The sequence below is a fragment of the Blennius ocellaris genome (assembly GCF_963422515.1).
Source record: "Blennius ocellaris genome assembly, chromosome: 1".
Taxonomy (NCBI): domain Eukaryota; kingdom Metazoa; phylum Chordata; class Actinopteri; order Blenniiformes; family Blenniidae; genus Blennius; species Blennius ocellaris.
This window is the reverse complement of record NC_137650.1, coordinates 30,393,031-30,409,595: the sequence shown is the minus strand read 5'-3', so window position 1 is coordinate 30,409,595 and position 16,565 is coordinate 30,393,031. Positions and strand designations below refer to the sequence as shown.

Genomic DNA, 16,565 nt, shown 5'->3' with positions numbered 1-16,565 from the left:
CCTGAGGACGCTCGCGTCAAAGACGAGAGCCTTTTGAAGGGCTCGCTCTGAGGAGAGGAAATCCTGAAATGCCAAATCATCGATAAGACTCCCCTGTGAAGCCGCCTTCCCCTTTTGAGGGCCGCTGCCCACTTTTATGCATGTCACAAACACGGATGCCACACGTGAACATTACACATTGGTGTCCCACCGTCATGGTAATTAACATTCATTCTTAACAAAAACATGCCACAGTTGCCAGTCTTGTCATGTTTGCCTCCCCTCAGTGTGAAAACAAGACAAGGTGTAGCACATGACTGATCCACCAAAATTTTGCCATCACTGTTTGATGTGTTTCATGTTTTATTTTGTGTCACATCAAATATTTACTGATGCAGTCATGTAGCGGATTGTGAAGTATATCGTGTGTCTAACTGCACTGTCTACTCCGGTGTGTGTCTTGTCTTGTTTTGTTTTGTCTGGTGTAATGTCAGAGATAGCCACCCAGGATAATGGTGCAGGTTTGTGCGCAACCCAGTGTGTCTTGCTCTGTCTCCGCCATCCTGTGTGTTTGTATTGGTTTGTTTCTGTCCCTCCTTTACAAATAGAGCTGTTTGTTTTCTTTCTTCTATTTGTTTTGACTTATCAAAGTCTCATAACTGAGACAGGATCCACACATTGGAAACGATTATTGTTCTCTTGTAGTTAATCTCCTTTGTAGGTGTTGAAGTGGCGTTTCTGAGTAGAGTGTGGCTGCAGTTCTTTTAACTCTTTTGGAGTCTCGGCTCGTCTTTCCTGTTTAAATAAAATGACGGCACACTGCAGTCTGCTGCACATACCTCCTTATGGCGGTTCAGTGTATTTGAAAGATATCGCCCTTCCATGTCTCTCCTCCACCCAGCTGCTCCCCCTCAACCAGCCGAGGACGTGGACCGTTACCGACGTCGATTCAACATGAGGATGCTGGTTCCCGGACGCCCCGTGAAGGAGACGCCGGCCGCCCCGCCTCCTGTGCCCGCCGAGAGGCCCGCCTATAGGGAGAAGTTCATTCCTCCAGAGCTCAGCATGTGGGACTACTTCGTGGCCAAAGTAATTACCGTTGAATGAACTCAACAACACATTTCAAAAAGTTTATCGATCTGAATTTGTATTAATATTTTTTTTTTTTTTTGCGTTCCTCCTCTTCTATCATTACATCCTCCCTCTCAGCCGTTCCTGCCTCTATCGGACAGTAACGCTCTGTACGACTCGGATGAAAGTGGCGCAGAGGATGATGAAGATGACGATGACGCCTTCCTTTCTGACACGCAGATGACGGAGCACTCTGACCCCAACTCCTACAGGTCGGGGCGCCCAGGCCGGCTTGTTTCCGAAATGTTATATGTTTGAAACGTCTGTTTCGGTTCTTGACCTTTTTGTGTTTTTGTCTGTGACGTGTGCAGCTGGGCTCTGATCCGTCTGGTCACGGTGAAACTGGCTCATCACTATGTGAAGAACTTCATTCCTCTTACTGGACTTGACTTCACAGGTACACGCTCTCATCAGCCATCCTTAGCAGCTTCTTAAAGGCCCTTTTAAGGAAGAGGGGTGTGTTCCAAGATGTCACATTTTCAATGAACAAAGTAGTTTAAAGAAAAGCTGACAATGTAAAATATGATATTCAATTAAATTCACAAGGATTTGGTGGAACATTGTTGGAACACATACATAAATGATGGGAGCCTCCCACATCGTAAATAAAACAAAATGTTATTGTCTGTACAAAATGCCAACAGTTTCCCTTTATGTGCCTATGTTTTGTGTCACAGACCTGCCAGTCACTTCCCCGCTTACCAACGCTGTGCTGAAGACTTTAGAGAATTGGGAACAGATTCTGCTGGATAGAATGAACAAGTTTGACGGCCCACCTCCCAACTACATCAACACTTACCCCACTGACCTCAGTGCCGGAGGAGGACCCGCCATACTGCGACACAAGGCCATGCTGGAGCCAGACAACACACCCTTCAAGTATGTATTAAATCACAGACAGTACACCAACGTATAACCACTACTTCGCATAGTAGCTCCGGCAGCTCCCGGATGGCTCCTGTATTTAACTCTGCATCTGTATTTTCACACTTTGAACTTGCACAATAGTTAATGTCAAACCCCTAAAATGTATAATGATGTCATTTTCACATAGACGTTTGGCCAACGTATGATGGTATTGACATTTTAGCCAGTGTTAATGCTATGGTTCAGTTAAAACCACATTTTAATGAATGCATCAGGTCGTGGGGCGACAATCCCACTGGATTATGGGTGAAGACGGAGTCCATGGACAGGATTATTATCCACCACAGGGTTAATCAATCACACAGATCTATATTCAATCCTGGACTATGTAGGTTTTTATAGTTTCTGACATCCATTTCACCATACATTGAACGATTCCTGATGCTGATTCATGTCTTATTCATTAAAAAAAGAAAAAAAATAGAATAACTTGATAATGGTATTATTGTTTTTTTCCAGGACAAAGAATCACCAGTCCTTTCCAGCACGAAGGCTCTGGCATTTTCTGGTGAAACAGGAAGTTCTTCAAGAGTGTTTGATCCGTTACATTTTCACCAAGAAAAGGAAGCAGAGTGAGGTCAGCACAGCACATTGTTGTTATTTTAATTTCATTAGCTATCATTGTTAAATCCTTCTTTGTTTTGATAGTAGTTTGAATTCATATGCGCATCAAATACTGCTCCCTTTTTTTCTTTTTTCTTTTACTCCTTCCACACAGTTATGGTATCGACCCAATCATAAGTTACTTGAATTTTTTAAGTTACATTTTACTCCTCCTTTGATGTCATTATTGGAGACCTTGAATTGGAAGAGAAGCCTCGATGACGTACATTCACATGCGCGTTTAATCCAGATCTAACTGCACATCTGAAGACTTCATTTATATTATAACACACAGAGAAATTAACATAATATCTGCTTCTGATATTTCTGTTGTTCTTATTATCTTTGTTTTGACTCCTTGAACTTGCATCCAGTACAAAGCAGTTCTGATGTCTGGAGGAACTGTTCATTATTATGTAATCACTCTCAGCACAGCCTGCTACTGTAAGCTGCCAGACCAGGAGAAGCACAAACGACAATCATTTCTTTCATCTTACGCTTTCTCGCGAGTGCAGTTCCAGTTACTTGTGGCACATTCGAGCTGTAATGATCAGATCAGTTCATACGCCGTTCTTCCGCCGTCTCACCTGCACCTCACCGTACTGATGAGGCGGACCGAGTTTAAAGTTGTGATGCATTAAGATCCTGTCAGCCCTCCTCATTCACTTTTCATCCCATGTTTTTATTTCTCTGTGTTTGTTGCATGTGTTTTTTTTTTCTTTTTTCTGTTGTGCTGTGTTGGTGTGTTCTTTGTCTATATTGCCTCTGTGTTGTGTAGTCTGTAGAGAACCATAAGGACCGTATAGGCCAACACTGCATAGCAGGAGCTAGCAGTCTCTATAAGGTAGTATCATTCATTGTACCGGCCCCGGCCCCAGCTGCTCTCCTGTGTGGGAGGTTCACTCCAAAGCCAAGTTTGAAGGAGCAGGTGCATTAAATATTACAACAAAAAACTAAATCGTTTGCGCACCCACTGCACAGGGTTTGGGTTTTTTCACCAGACTGGGTGAAGTGCTGGAAGTCTCCTCTCCAGCTTGGCCTCAAAGTGACTTCTCTGGCAACTTTTTTTTCTGGCATAAAACTGTCTTCCGTAAGGCTTAGAGTTAACGTCTGATCTTCTCCCCTCACTGGGACACTTTGTGGCTTCGACTCACTACCTCACATCCGAACCCGACCAGTAACACGTCTGCCTGCGTTTCTCTCTCTCTCTCTCTCTCTCTCACTCCTCTCCCATCTTCAGCTGGACTCAATCTGCCGGACCCAAACAGTCAATGACACAACGTAGAACTACTAACTTGCATGTTCACTGTCAGAGCTGTGCGAGGCTTGCTTATTGTAGAGGGGCGTCGCTTCCCCAGGAACACCAATCAACAGATGATTAATGAAAACACACATTCTTCAGTGATTACTTCGCTCCCCTTTCGAATGTGGCTTTTCACCATCGCAACTTTGACATGAAATCTGAATAATTTGGGGAGTGATTCGATTGCTAAAAGCAGCTGTTTCAAAGTAATTTGTTCCCTATTCTTCATTTAGAAAGAAATTTAAAAAAGAAAAAAAAATACTAACCTCAGCATATACAGTTGTTTATAAACAAAAGATTTCTAGACATTATTCTTGCATATCTGCACTCTGTGGGATCGGGTGGTTGCTTTAATGTTGCTTCAGCTTCGTTTGATGTTTTATTTATTTCAGGTGGAGGCGGATCTGGGATATCCAGGAGGAAAAGCAAAAATCATTCACAAGGAGTCTGATATAATCATGGCATTTGCCATTAATAAGGTCAGTCGGTGTGCTTTGTTCTTTCTAATTGTGTTATAATTCCCTTAGACGCTCTTTAAATAGTGAATATGCTACTAACAGTTGCTCTCTCACAAACCTTTTGTCTCAGAAATGTGATGAAGCTGCTGTGAAGTTCGTCCTCGATTTAATGCGCCTTTGTCATACTTCCTTTCTCTCTCAGGCTAACTCCAATGAGATCGTGTTGGCCTCCACTCATGACGTCCAGGAGGTCGATGTGTCCACTCTCGTGGCCGTGCAGCCCTTCACCTGGATAGGAGACGACTTCGATAAAGAGTCCCGCAGGTTAGAATCCTCACTTTTCTTTTCCCTAAAAAAAAAAAAAAAAAAATTTTTTAATCTTTCCCCTACGGCTGACGGTCTGTACAAAGTGTTTCACTCCTGATGTTTTGTGTCACAGCTCCGACGACATCGACCATCGCTCCTCTAATACGAACATCGCCCAGGCGAGCTCCGTCCCCTTCGCACCGCCGCAGATGCAGGTCTCTGCATCCATGCCGTGGCTCGGTAGCGGCCAGACCAGCATGGGGGCCAGCGTGGTACGGCGCTCATTCAAACGCACTCACACGCAGAATGCCACAGACCCAGGCGGCGCTGCATGCAAGTCTCGGTTATAACCAATAGGGGGAAACCAAGTGCTTCTTCTGAGCGTTTAAGGCTTGAACCCATCCAGACAGCACTTTTTTTCTTTTCTTTTTTCCCAATTCTGTGAGTGTTTTACAATTATTAGTACATGCGTCCATTCATACACACTAAATATGAGCACAGGAGTAACTTAAAAACAGTAATTCACCCCCTGTCTGCATCAACTTCACATTTGAAGCCAGAGTTGGTGTTTGTACTTCTTATCAACAAGCCAAACAAAACCTTGTCGACTAAACAGCTGCCCTGCTGAGTCTGTAGATGCTGATACATGCTCGCATGGCAGAGATGATTGCACATAAATACAGATAGCGGCAGCTCTCGCAGCCGGCTACCCAAGGTACGGATTTGCGTCACACTTCCACGCAGCCAGGGTTCTCCATGTTCCAGCCGTGTTGATAAATCCTCAGTGTGATACGGCAAGAACGACGGGACAGAAGCTCGGAGGATCACTGGGCGGGCTGTTCCTCATCTTCTGATGCGCAGCGTATCACAACGCCAGAGATCTTTTTCTTCTAAACACAATATTGTTTTGTCTTGTCAACAAGTTCTGATTTGAAGGAGGGAACTGAGTGTTACTGTAATTTGCTGCTGTTGTAATTAGCTGTTGGTATTAACGTGGCCGCAGCTTTTGTTGGTAGGTTTACAAAGGTAATTCTAAGGTGTGGTCTGTGCGGACTCTGCTCAAATACGTTCTGGATCTTTCGAGAATTAACAGCGGAGGCAGCAGAAGTATTCGCTTTTTTCGTTTTACTGAAGTAAAGAAAATTGAGAAATTGAAAGTTTCTCAAAATGAACTTTAGCATTTTTGATATAAGATGCCTTTTTTTAACTTTTGATTATTTAAATCAGGACTGAAAACATTGCTCGCTGCAGCATTCTCATGATTTTAATACATGACTACTTGAAATCTTTCAAATTTTTCACTATTCTATAAATGCATTTATTAGGTTCATTTTCTGTTTTATTTCCCTTCTGTGTTTTCATTGTGCCTTTTTAATGTAAGTTTCTGTGTTTCTTTGCCTGTTTGAAGCACTTTTGTTTGAACGGGGCTATAAAATTAAACTTGCTTTAAATATAATGAATAAATAATAAAAATTCAACAATATTGACACAGATCATAGGTCAATTTCTATCATAGATTTACATCAGGAACTACGATATTTGTTTCCTTTAAAACACGTTTCATGAAACATAAATTAAACCTTATTTTGAAAGGCCATTTATTGGACTTAAAATGATGTTGAAACTTGAACCCTCTTAAATTCGTCACCTTCAGTACATATAAGTATGGTATATTTATATAAAGAGGCCACATTAAAGAAAATGCATATATTTGACTTCAAATGTCGGAAATAGAATAAGTTGTCAGAAAATTACGTACAGAAACCCGAAAAATCAACTGAAGTAGACTAACATGTTGTCCAGATATAAAGTAATGTCCTCACAACACTTTAGAATTAAATGAAATACAGTGCCTTAACGGTTGTTGATGACTCAATGGTCAAGCCACAAACAAGAAAAAGACTTTGTCTATTTTTAGAAAAAAAAAGTTTTATACAACATGTGTTCATTCAATGTTTTGCAGATCATGAAGAGAAATCTGAATAATGTGAAGAGAATGACGTCCCATCCCATCTATCAGTATTGTAAGTGGCAAGAAAAAAAAACACTTTTTCTTCAGTCCCATTGAATTCTTTCAAAAAAGCGATCATATTGATGTGCAGATTTATGTGCACATTAATTCGCACACAGTCCGACTCCCACAGTGCTTTGCATTTCGAGATTTTACAATTTGTGACATGTGCATGTGAACTCGCATCCAGGTTTCCCAGACGTTTATTTTGAAAGTTTTTCCCTCAAAACACTTGGGGAAGCGTCTCATGGTCACGTTACGTAACGGATCTCAGAACGTTTACATGGCCTCTGATCAGATCACGCCATGGTGTCACACCATCGCCTCACAAGTCCAATCGGTGTTTACATGACAGGATTTGTGTGTGTGTGTGTGTGTGTGTGTGTGTGTGTGTGTGTGTGTGTGTGTGTGTGTGTGTGTGTGTGTGTGTGTGTGTGTGTGTGTGTGTGTGTGTGTGTGTGTGTGTGTGTGTGTGTGTGTGTGTGTGTGTGTGTGTGTGTGTGTGTGTGTGTGTGTGTGTCAGACATGACGGGAGCTCAGGACGGGAGTGTGAGAATGTTTGAATGGAACCGACCTCAGCAGCTCATCTGCTTCAGACAAGCAGGCAACGCCAGAGTCACCCGCCTCTACTTCAACACCCAGGGCAACAAGGTACACACACACCCACACACACACACACACACACACACACAGTAATAATTGTGTTTTGTCTCCCGAGTCTGATCACTGTGTGTTTTCTGACAGTGCGGCGTTGCTGATGGCGAGGGTTTCCTCAGTCTCTGGCAGGTCAACCAGACGTCCTCCAACCCGAAACCCTACCTGGTGAGACCCCCCCCCCCCCCCCCCCCCCCCCCCCCCCCGACTTAAATCCCACGTTTATTGCACTAAAGAAGTAGCAGCGCTTTAAAACGTCTCCCTGCTTCCCGTCGCTGCTGACAGAGCTGGCAGTGCCACACCAAGACCTGCGGCGACTTCGCCTTCATCACGTCCTCCAGCCTCATCGCCACAGCTGGACAGTCCAACGATAACAGGTCGGCACCGCCGCCATGTGAAAATCCGAGGCACGAGCTCTCCCGTGCTTGTGTGACGAACTCATTTTTTGTTTTCCTTCCTTTATCGTGCGCAGAAATGTTTGTCTGTGGGACACTCTGATTTCACCCAGCAATACCATGGTCCACGGTAAGGAGCCCCCGACCTATGAACCAGCTCCTGTTGGCGCTCGTCTCTTAAAGCGCTTTGTCGTTTGAACCCCGCGTTTCTCTCTGCCCCGTCAAGCATTCCCCTGCCACGAGAACGGGGCCACCGTGCTGCAGTACGCTCCCAAACAGCAGCTGCTGATCACGGGGGGCAGGAAGGGCTTTGTGTGCGTGTTCGACATCCGCCAGAGGCAGCTGCTTCACACTTTCCAGGCCCACGACTCGGCCATCAAGGCCCTCGCCCTGGACGCCTTCGAGGACTTCTTCGTCACCGGCTCGGCGGAGGGCAACATGAAGGTGAGGCGCGCTCCGTCACTCGCCCAAACCTATTAAAGTGGGAATTCGTGTTTCACTGGAAATCAACCTGAAACGATCCTTCAACGGATCACGACCACAGCAATAGCAGGGATGGGTTGTTTATCGGTGGATGCACGAATATACGGCGGCCGACGGGTTCAAACGGCGTGCATGTACTCAAACGGGCTGCATAAACAGCAACGCGCTGCAAAAATGTAAAGTTGGCAAATGGAAACCCGCTGCACATATAGAAGGATTGCATAAATAAATAAAATGCGAAAAGAAAACGCTGCAGATCCAGTCACAAGAGAAATGCTTGTTTGTGTATATCCACGTCGTTTGCTCTCGTCAGCCACTTTCCAACTCTTTAATCTCGGAATTAATATTTATACAGCATTTCTTTAAAAAATGGTATTTGTTAACACGCATCTGTACAACCATTTCAAAATATGCATGTTTAGCAAATATGAACCATTAAGACCTGGAAATGTCCCTTTAGTGCCACATGCAACTTGAATGTGTTTATTTAGGATAATTAAATCAAACAAACCTGTGAATGTAAAAAAAATAAATAAATAAAAATCCTCTATGTCAGCAGTGTTATGAAGCAGCTCAGAGATTTGACAAAAACATAAAGCTTTACCTGAAATTGGATCCATAGATCAATGTCATCTTTTATTTTTGAAACGCTAAAATTATGCACAGCTGGGCAAAGCGCTGCATGGAGATAATATACGCAAGATATTAAAACTCTTAACATGATTAGGAGCATAAATCAATCCAGTAAAACGGTCCAAGTTGGGAAAAAATGAACATATGAACAGAAATCAGAAATGAGCCCGAACGGTTCCGGTCGCAGTTCGACGTCGAAAAAAAACCTTCAGACCCATTTTCTTTCCCGGTCAAAAGGTGTGGAAGTTGGCCGGCCACGGTCTCATGCACTCCTTCAGCACCGAGCACGCCAAGCAGTCCATCTTCCGCAACATCGGCGCCGGAGTCATGCAGGTGGAGACACGGCCCGGCAATCGGATCTTCACCTGCGGGGCCGACGGCACCCTGAAGATGAGGGTCCTCCCCGACCGCTACAACATCCCCAGCAGCCTGGTCGACATCCTGTAACGCCGCACGGCGCCTCAGCGGGTCCAAAGAGAAACGAGACGGACGCGGGGGAAAAGCGAAAAATTGAAGGAAAAAAAAAAAAATTGAAAAAAAAAATTCCACAAGCTTATGTAAACACTCTGTAGGCATTAAAATCACCATTGAAGGGATGGAGGCGGTCAGAGTGTGCAGCCATGTTTGGGTTTTACCGTCGACGTAAATCACATCCAGGGTGACAAACGAAGCTGCAAACTTCTTCTTTTTGTTTGTTTTTTTTTCTTTCTTCCCTTTTTTTTTTTTTTTTTTTTTTACCCCCCTCCTCCCCCAAAAGGCTGAAAACAAAGTTACAAGCAAAAAGGTATCATACTTGATTTTAAAGCTAGATTTATTGTAATTTTATTAAAGAATCTCTACTCTTAGAGTGCGTCCATAGGGAAGCTATGCATGTCCTGTTCTCGTTACGCGGTGCAATCACAGGTCTATTGATAGTGCTCTGTAAAAGTGCTCAAGCAGAAAATTTTTAATTTTTTCTTTTTTTTTTCTTTAAAAAGTGTGTAACTGTCGTCATTTTGTGCCCACAGCTGAAATCTCTTAGCATCTACTGTAACCAGCACTGTGGTTTGTTATTAAGTCAGTGGTTTCCGGTGTGAATCGAGTTGTTGGAATCTGCATTTTGTTTCAATGGTTTTTGCCCCACCCCCCCAACCCCCAGGCCTTTCTTAGCCCTTATGGAAGAGTTGATGGTGCAACGCCCCCCTCTTAAGTGCTCCACCCCCACCCCTACCCTCCCCTCCCCTCCCCTCCTCTCTCACTGGCTGCCCATCGCTCGCTCAGGCCGCTCGAGGTGTTTTTTGGGGTTCGAACCCGGAGCCCCGGTTTTGGTCCTCGGGCTGAGCCTTCACTCTGCTGTGTCCGCCGTCCGTCCGCCTGCCCGCCTGCCCTCAAATGCCTGTTTGTGCGGCACTGCTAGAACATTCCTGTTTGGAAGACGATGTGTTTTATTCCTGTGACTGTGATTTCAATGTTTCCATCTGTCTGGTCCGAAGCTTGACGCCCAGAGCAGAAACACAAAGGTTCACTTCTCATTTCTTTTCTTTTTTTTTCTTTTCTTTTCTTTTCTTGCACAAGGAAATTCAGTTGTTTTTGTTTTTCTAATTAAGTTGATTTTATTTAAATTATTTATGTTTTGCGTTTGGGTGACCGTTCCTTTTTAAAAAACTATTTAACTTATTGCCTTTTATTTTAGGAATGTAAGGCGTTTTACTGTATCTGACTGGGAGATGTGCAACAGTCTACTGTATGTAAGTGTGTGTGCGTGTGCGTGTGTGTGTTACCTCATTAGTTGTTTTTACCGTTTTATCCATGAGGAATAGATATTTGCACTCAAATTCTGGAGACACTAAAAGTTTATTTAGAATAAATGCGTTATCGAAGATGAAACTGTTATATACAAATGAATGTCTGGCTTTATTTGGCCTCGTAGTAAAATGTTTGAAATAGTTTTAATATATAAATTATATAAATATAAATATATATATAAGAACTACTACAACAGCTTGTACAAACATGAAAGCATTTCTTTATTTTTTGGTTTGTATCATACCAGTTGGATTAGTTGTATCTTTTGTTAAGTGTATGTATGGTATTTATTCAAGAGATTTGTGTTTCTCTCCCTCTTTCTGCCCACTACGTGTACTGTATGTATCTTTAAGTGTTTTACCGATGGTCCTACTGGTGTCTGGTGTGTATGTGCGTGTGCATGTAATAATGCGAAAAGAAGCCAATATCATGGGTAGACGCTTACAAAAGGGCACTTGAGCCTGAAGGTGTGTGAGAGAACAGGTCATGGTCAGTTTTACCTTTGTAAAGTGAATAAATTCTTTTTATTTCATCAGGCTGATTTGACACTGTTTTTTTTGTTGGTTTTTGTTTTGGGGTTTTTTTGCTGTCGTGCTGCTTTATCACAAACGTGGTTGGAATTTATTTGTACAAAAAAAAGGGAAAACATTTACATCTGTGTATATATATATATATAAAAAAAATCATTAGAGGGGGTTTGTCATGCAAACACACTTGTAGATCAAACTTCAAACACACAACGGCCACAAAAGTCGAGTTCGAGATGCAGTTTGTATGAAATCGGCTGATTAGAAATGTTAAGATTGTTAGGAAGTCAAAATGCACTCACGTTCATCACAAACAATATACATACAGCAGTATTTATTCTTTAACAATAAAATGATCTCCAACCAAGAACTGATTTGATTTTGTTAATTGTTTAGGTTTTTGTTTTTTGATGATCAATTAAATTCAATGTAATTTGTATAACAACAAAAAATACACATGTTCTCTCTTAATATCATAAATACCACCAGTTTCCAGGGATGATGGGAAACCCGGTAGTCAGCACATTTTAATTCTTTTTGACATACACCTTTCAGCCATAACACAGTAACCGGATAAATAAAAGTGAACTTTTCTATCAGCAGTAAGTTTAGAGGGACCACCGAGGCCATCCTGATCGCAGCTTTCTCTTTCTTGGGACCACGTTTAGTGAATTCTAGTGACTGTTTTCTATGGAAAAGCTTTGAATTCACTTTCAATTTGAAATATCTGGTGAGTCTTCACATGTAGTCTGTAACTGTTGAGTTCCGCTATTAGTTTAGCCTACAAAAAAATACATTTCCAAAACAGTATTTAGATTTTTTTTTTTTTATTCCAGTTTTACTTCCCATTTGTTTCTTCTTATTATAATTTGCCCTTGAAAGATGAAAATCTTTGATCTCGGATGTGATCCGACTCACTCAAAACCTTCTGTCGGCCCAACAATCTGCTTCCTGCCTGATGCAGCCCTCTTTCTCACTAACAGATCCCATCTGAATAAATAAACGGTGGTCATAATGTTATGGCTGACGGGGGGGGGGGCATAAAGTCTTCTCGCTCGTCGTCGGCGGCGTGTTTTTCACTCGTCGGAAATGAAGTGAACCACGTAGAGCCGGACGTAGCCGTGATCCCACACGTACAGGTGGCGGTCCTTGGGGCTGTAGGAGAGCATCGCCAGCACGCCGCCGGGCGACCGCAGGTCAAAGGTCATGTTGACCGGCTTCCCCTTCAGCAGGTCGAAAGCAAAAGTGACCCTGGTGTCCTTGGTGTCGGTGACGTACAGGACGCCGCAGGCGATGAAGGCGTTGCCGGCCTTGGTGCGGGGGTAGCTGGTGTTCAGGTAGGAGGTGACGGAGAACGTCCTCTGGTCCAGCCGCGCCACCATGACGCTCTCGTCCACGCCGGAGGCGAAGATCAGCCACAGGCCGTTCTCGTCCGCCGCCAGCTTGAAGTAGGTCTTGGAGTTGTGGAGCAGGTAGGCCAGGTTGTGGTACAAAGCGTTTTCGATAGTCAGAGTGTGAAGCTTCTTGGTGTCGAAATCAAATCTGGAGGAAACAACAAAAAAAAAACCATGATGGTTAAAGCGTGAAAAGTTAGGTGGAAACGGTGAGGAGAGTTCGCCGACGCTCACCTGCCGATGCTGGAAGTGCCTGCGATGTGGTAATAAAAGGAACCGTTGTGGACGGCGTGGCCGCAGCCTTGGTAGAACTTTCTGACGTCCACAATGTCGCTGCCGTTACTGTGGAAGGAGGCGATGCTTTTATACTCCTTCACCACGCGACCTGGGAAAAACAAGCAGCCGCGTGATGAGAGATTTCAAATGTGATAAAGCTCGTGATATAACAAAACCCTCGGTGGGAGTGAATGTTTCAATGAATGAATACGACAACTATGCCTGCATACGTTTGAGAAATAAATAATCATTTTTTTAAAAAACAACATTTTCATAATGTCCCTCTACCACATTTATGTAACCCGAGGTGCTGCACTTCACTGTTACTCACCTGCATGTAAGACTTATTTCGGGCTTATTTTAGAAAATAAATAAATAATGTATTTATTATTATTATTTATCTATTTATTTACTTAAACTACTTTCTCTTGTGTTGTTTATTTGACGTTTTGTAATATGTTTTGTTTTGTAATATGTTATTACTCAACCTCAAGAGGCAAAATAAAAACATTAAAACAATAAAAACAATTAAAAAAAAGTTAAAGCAATAAAAACAATCAGATGGTAAAACAATAAACAAAACATAAAAAGTTAAAGCAAAAAAAAACAAAGGCACTAAAACCAGAGCAGAGTCTCACGCTGAGGTAAAAGCCAAAGAATAAAAATGGGTTTTAAGACGAGTTTTAAAAATGGACACGTATTATAAAAACAGATTATTATTGCTGTCGTCCATTCATTCATCCATCTTCTGCCCAGCTTAGTGTAAAGGTCAGAGTACATCCTGGAGAGAAATTCACCATGAGCTCCGCCGGGCTCCACCTACCGGAGAAGTGTTCCGCCACCCATATCCGCTCGTCGTCCAGCCGAGCCGTGTCTCTCATCCACGTGCCGAAGGTGCTCTCCATCCTCGTCACGTTCCTCGGGTTGATCAGAGACTTGATCAGGCACTCTGTGGGGAGGAAAAAAGAGAATGAGGCGAACGGGTTACGCTCACGCTGTCCGTTGGCTCGTTCGCCTCTGGGAACGCACCGTTCTTCTTGGCCGGCTTCTCGTGGAGTTTCAACGCCTCTTTTGCAGGTGAGGTTCCGTCGTTGGGGACGGCGTGGAGCAACCCTGTCGGAGACGAGGACACGCATGGTGTGATTGAAGTGAAATCCATTTGACTGGTTTGTTTTTGTTTGTTTTGGGTTTTTTTTAACAATTTGTAAGTCAAGAGTTTCGTGCTCTAAGTCGTCGTACCCATGTTGTGAGCTGCTTGTAGGTGGGCTCTGTGGTGCCTGAGTCTGGGAGGCCCCTGAGGTCCTGGAGGTCCTGGGGGGCCCACGGGTCCAGGAGGTCCTGGTGGACCAGGAGGGCCTGCACAAGTTTGTTTTGGTTTTTTTAATTTAAAAAGACAACTTATCCTTCTGAGATCTTTCTGATGAGTTGAAACACTTTTCAGCTCAGTTTAAATGAGTGGAACTCCACGTACCCTCCACTATGACATCATTCACGGGCTCGCTATCTTCTCCCGGTGGACCCGGCTCTCCCGGCTCGCCCTTCTCCCCCGGTTCTCCTCTCTCCCCTTCGGAAGGACGTCACGAGAAGCAATTCAACGATCAGATCGTCAGTGTCAGAACTCACTCAGTCATGAACGGTGCAGAATCCTTCCCACCGACTCCGCCAGCGTGACTCATCGACCACGGAGGAGAGAAAGAAAGAAAAGTGAAGTGGGAAGAAAATCAGAGTTTTTCCGGTTCATTCAGCTGAAAACCACAACGATGAATAACATTATAGAAGAGAATGTGAGAGAAAGGGAGCAGCTTCATCCTCCTCACTCGTTTATGAATCGGAAGCAGTGTGATAAGCGTGATGTCACTGTGTGTGTGTGTGTGTGTGTGTGCATGCTTCAGTGTTTCGGTGTACTTCCCTCCAGGTTACACTCAAACCCTCTGATTGTTAAAATGCTCTGGCAGCTGAAGTGGCCATCAGCGCCCGAGGCCTTCAGTAAAGACGGACGATGAGTGAAAACAGACATTATTCTCTACCTTTCTTCCCTCGTTTCCCATCAGCCCCGGGCTCTCCGTTCAGTCCCGGGATGCCATCAGTGCCATTATGTCCTGGCAAACCGTCCGCACCAGGCAAACCTTAAAGTACGACCAAAAATACAAAAAAGTCTTCACCATCATGAGAAAGGAAAAGTCATTCCTCATATATACGGGACTAGACATGCTCGATGGTTTACACTTTGATATATTTACATACCAGGTGGTCCTGGAGGTCCTGCAAATGAAAGATTTGGTGGCGTTAGACAATTTAAAGGGACATTTTTTATGTATTCAGGTTTGGGTTTTTGAGTGAAACATACCAGCGATGCAGACGCCCTTGGTGCTGTTACAAATGTCAATCAGCAATTTGATCTGAAAAACAACATATATCAAGAAATAACTTTTTAAAATGATGAAGCTTTAAGTTCAATAACAATAAATAAATAAAATTGGTTTTTTCCCCCTTAAATGCCATTATGAGTAAAAACCAATTCATTCATTTAAATATTTCTTAAATGGTTTGGTTTTTTCAGTATTAATTGACAACATTTATTTATTTATTTATTTATTTAGAATGTTTCTTTTATTTTCCTTTAAAAAAAAATATTATTCAACAAAACCTATAACATTGTTTTCTTTATATTGCCTTACGCATACATTATTAGCTCAAGAGATTAAATGTGTTCAATTATGTGTAAGTCACATGGTGGGGGAGGGTGAGGGGGGGGGGGGGGAAGTATTGGCTGGAAACTGTCCACATCAAAAAAGCATTAGAATTTTTTTTAAGTATACAAGAATAAAATCTGTGAGGACCAACATCCTCCATCATTGTTAAGCTGTAAAAGCACGTGGATCATATCTTCAGAGTGAGAGTCATCGCCAATCATGCTCGTATCCAATGAGCTCCCACACTTGCTCATAACATCCAAATATTCTCAAACCATCAAGAACAGACCACGTTCGACTGCATCGGTCACGGCCCTTCGGCGATTTATCTTCATTCATCTGGGAAAGTCTCACCGGCACCATGGAGTAGGTCATCATCATCATCATGTCGTCCTGCACCTCCGCCTTGAAGTACCGCTGGCTGTGTCGGGGCTTGTGCTTCATCTCGTGCCTCGTCTTCCTCTCCGTTTCCTCTCCCACCTCCTGGCTGGCCTCCTGCTGGGAGCTCTCCTTCACCTCCCCCTGGTGCTGCTCCTGCTGCAGCTCCTTCTCCAGCTCCTGGCTCCTCTTGTTCCTGGAGGACTGCTGACGCTGCGCCGCGCCGGCCCGGAGCCCCGCCGCTCCTCTGGGCAGCTCCTGGAGGAACTCCACCACCGAGCTCTGCTCCACCTCGCCCAGCCTGGCCTCCGTCCCATCCAGCCTGACGCGCTGCTGGTTCTGCTGGACCAGCAGCACCAGGAGGCCCACGGAGTTGACCAGCGCCAGGACGCAGGTCCCGTACAGCACGGCTCGCTGGGAGACGGTCATGCTCGGCGTCGGGATCCACATCGTCACCACCTCACTTCCTCTCTTCTGAGGGTCGCCCGCCAGCCTCAGCATTCACAGGGGAGTGAGCGTCGACTGCAGCGGTTGGAAACAACTGCACGAGGCAGAGGAAGTCCGAGACGTCGACAAAAAATTCAAGTGAACAAAAGTCAAGCTGTAATCCAGAGGAAGAAGGAGCTCAT

At 43.9% G+C, this 16,565-nt stretch overlaps 2 protein-coding genes across 2 annotated transcripts in view; one reads left to right on the top strand and one right to left on the bottom strand.

Moving 5' to 3' along the window:
* Positions 1-11,204, top strand: part of dmxl2 (Dmx-like 2) — a 37,715-nt gene extending 26,511 nt beyond the window's left edge. Inside the window, exons 39-54 of the mRNA XM_080496958.1 lie at positions 881-1,068; positions 1,189-1,322; positions 1,422-1,507; positions 1,788-1,989; positions 2,497-2,614; positions 3,419-3,484; positions 4,336-4,422; positions 4,604-4,725; positions 4,841-4,979; positions 6,671-6,731; positions 7,242-7,369; positions 7,463-7,540; positions 7,658-7,749; positions 7,845-7,897; positions 7,994-8,211; positions 9,121-11,204. Of these exons, the coding sequence (XP_080353084.1) occupies positions 881-1,068; positions 1,189-1,322; positions 1,422-1,507; positions 1,788-1,989; positions 2,497-2,614; positions 3,419-3,484; positions 4,336-4,422; positions 4,604-4,725; positions 4,841-4,979; positions 6,671-6,731; positions 7,242-7,369; positions 7,463-7,540; positions 7,658-7,749; positions 7,845-7,897; positions 7,994-8,211; positions 9,121-9,330 (1,982 nt within the window). The 3' untranslated portion in view covers positions 9,331-11,204. The remainder of the gene's footprint in view (positions 1-880; positions 1,069-1,188; positions 1,323-1,421; positions 1,508-1,787; positions 1,990-2,496; positions 2,615-3,418; positions 3,485-4,335; positions 4,423-4,603; positions 4,726-4,840; positions 4,980-6,670; positions 6,732-7,241; positions 7,370-7,462; positions 7,541-7,657; positions 7,750-7,844; positions 7,898-7,993; positions 8,212-9,120) is intronic.
* A 95-nt stretch (positions 11,205-11,299) lies between these two features.
* gldn (gliomedin) lies at positions 11,300-16,565 on the bottom strand. Its single transcript, XM_080496947.1, has 10 exons — positions 15,913-16,565; positions 15,213-15,264; positions 15,110-15,127; positions 14,893-14,991; positions 14,337-14,429; positions 14,105-14,221; positions 13,895-13,978; positions 13,689-13,814; positions 12,824-12,974; positions 11,300-12,737 (listed from the first exon to the last, which is right to left on the bottom strand). Exons 1-10 carry the CDS (start codon positions 16,435-16,437, stop codon positions 12,272-12,274), a joined length of 1,731 nt encoding a protein of 576 aa, XP_080353073.1. The 5' UTR covers positions 16,438-16,565; the 3' UTR covers positions 11,300-12,271.

Excerpts from the sequence above, each read along its gene's own strand:
- gldn (XM_080496947.1), bottom strand. The coding sequence starts at position 16,437 with ATGCTGAGGCTGGCGGGCGACCCTCAGAAGAGAGGAAGTGAGGTGGTG. Across the intron at positions 13,979-14,104 it reads ACAAGCAGCTCACAACATGG|GGTTGCTCCACGCCGTCCCC; the intron begins GTACGACGACTT and ends CGTCTCCGACAG. Across the intron at positions 13,815-13,894 it reads GAAGCCGGCCAAGAAGAACG|AGTGCCTGATCAAGTCTCTG; the intron begins GTGCGTTCCCAG and ends TCCTCCCCACAG.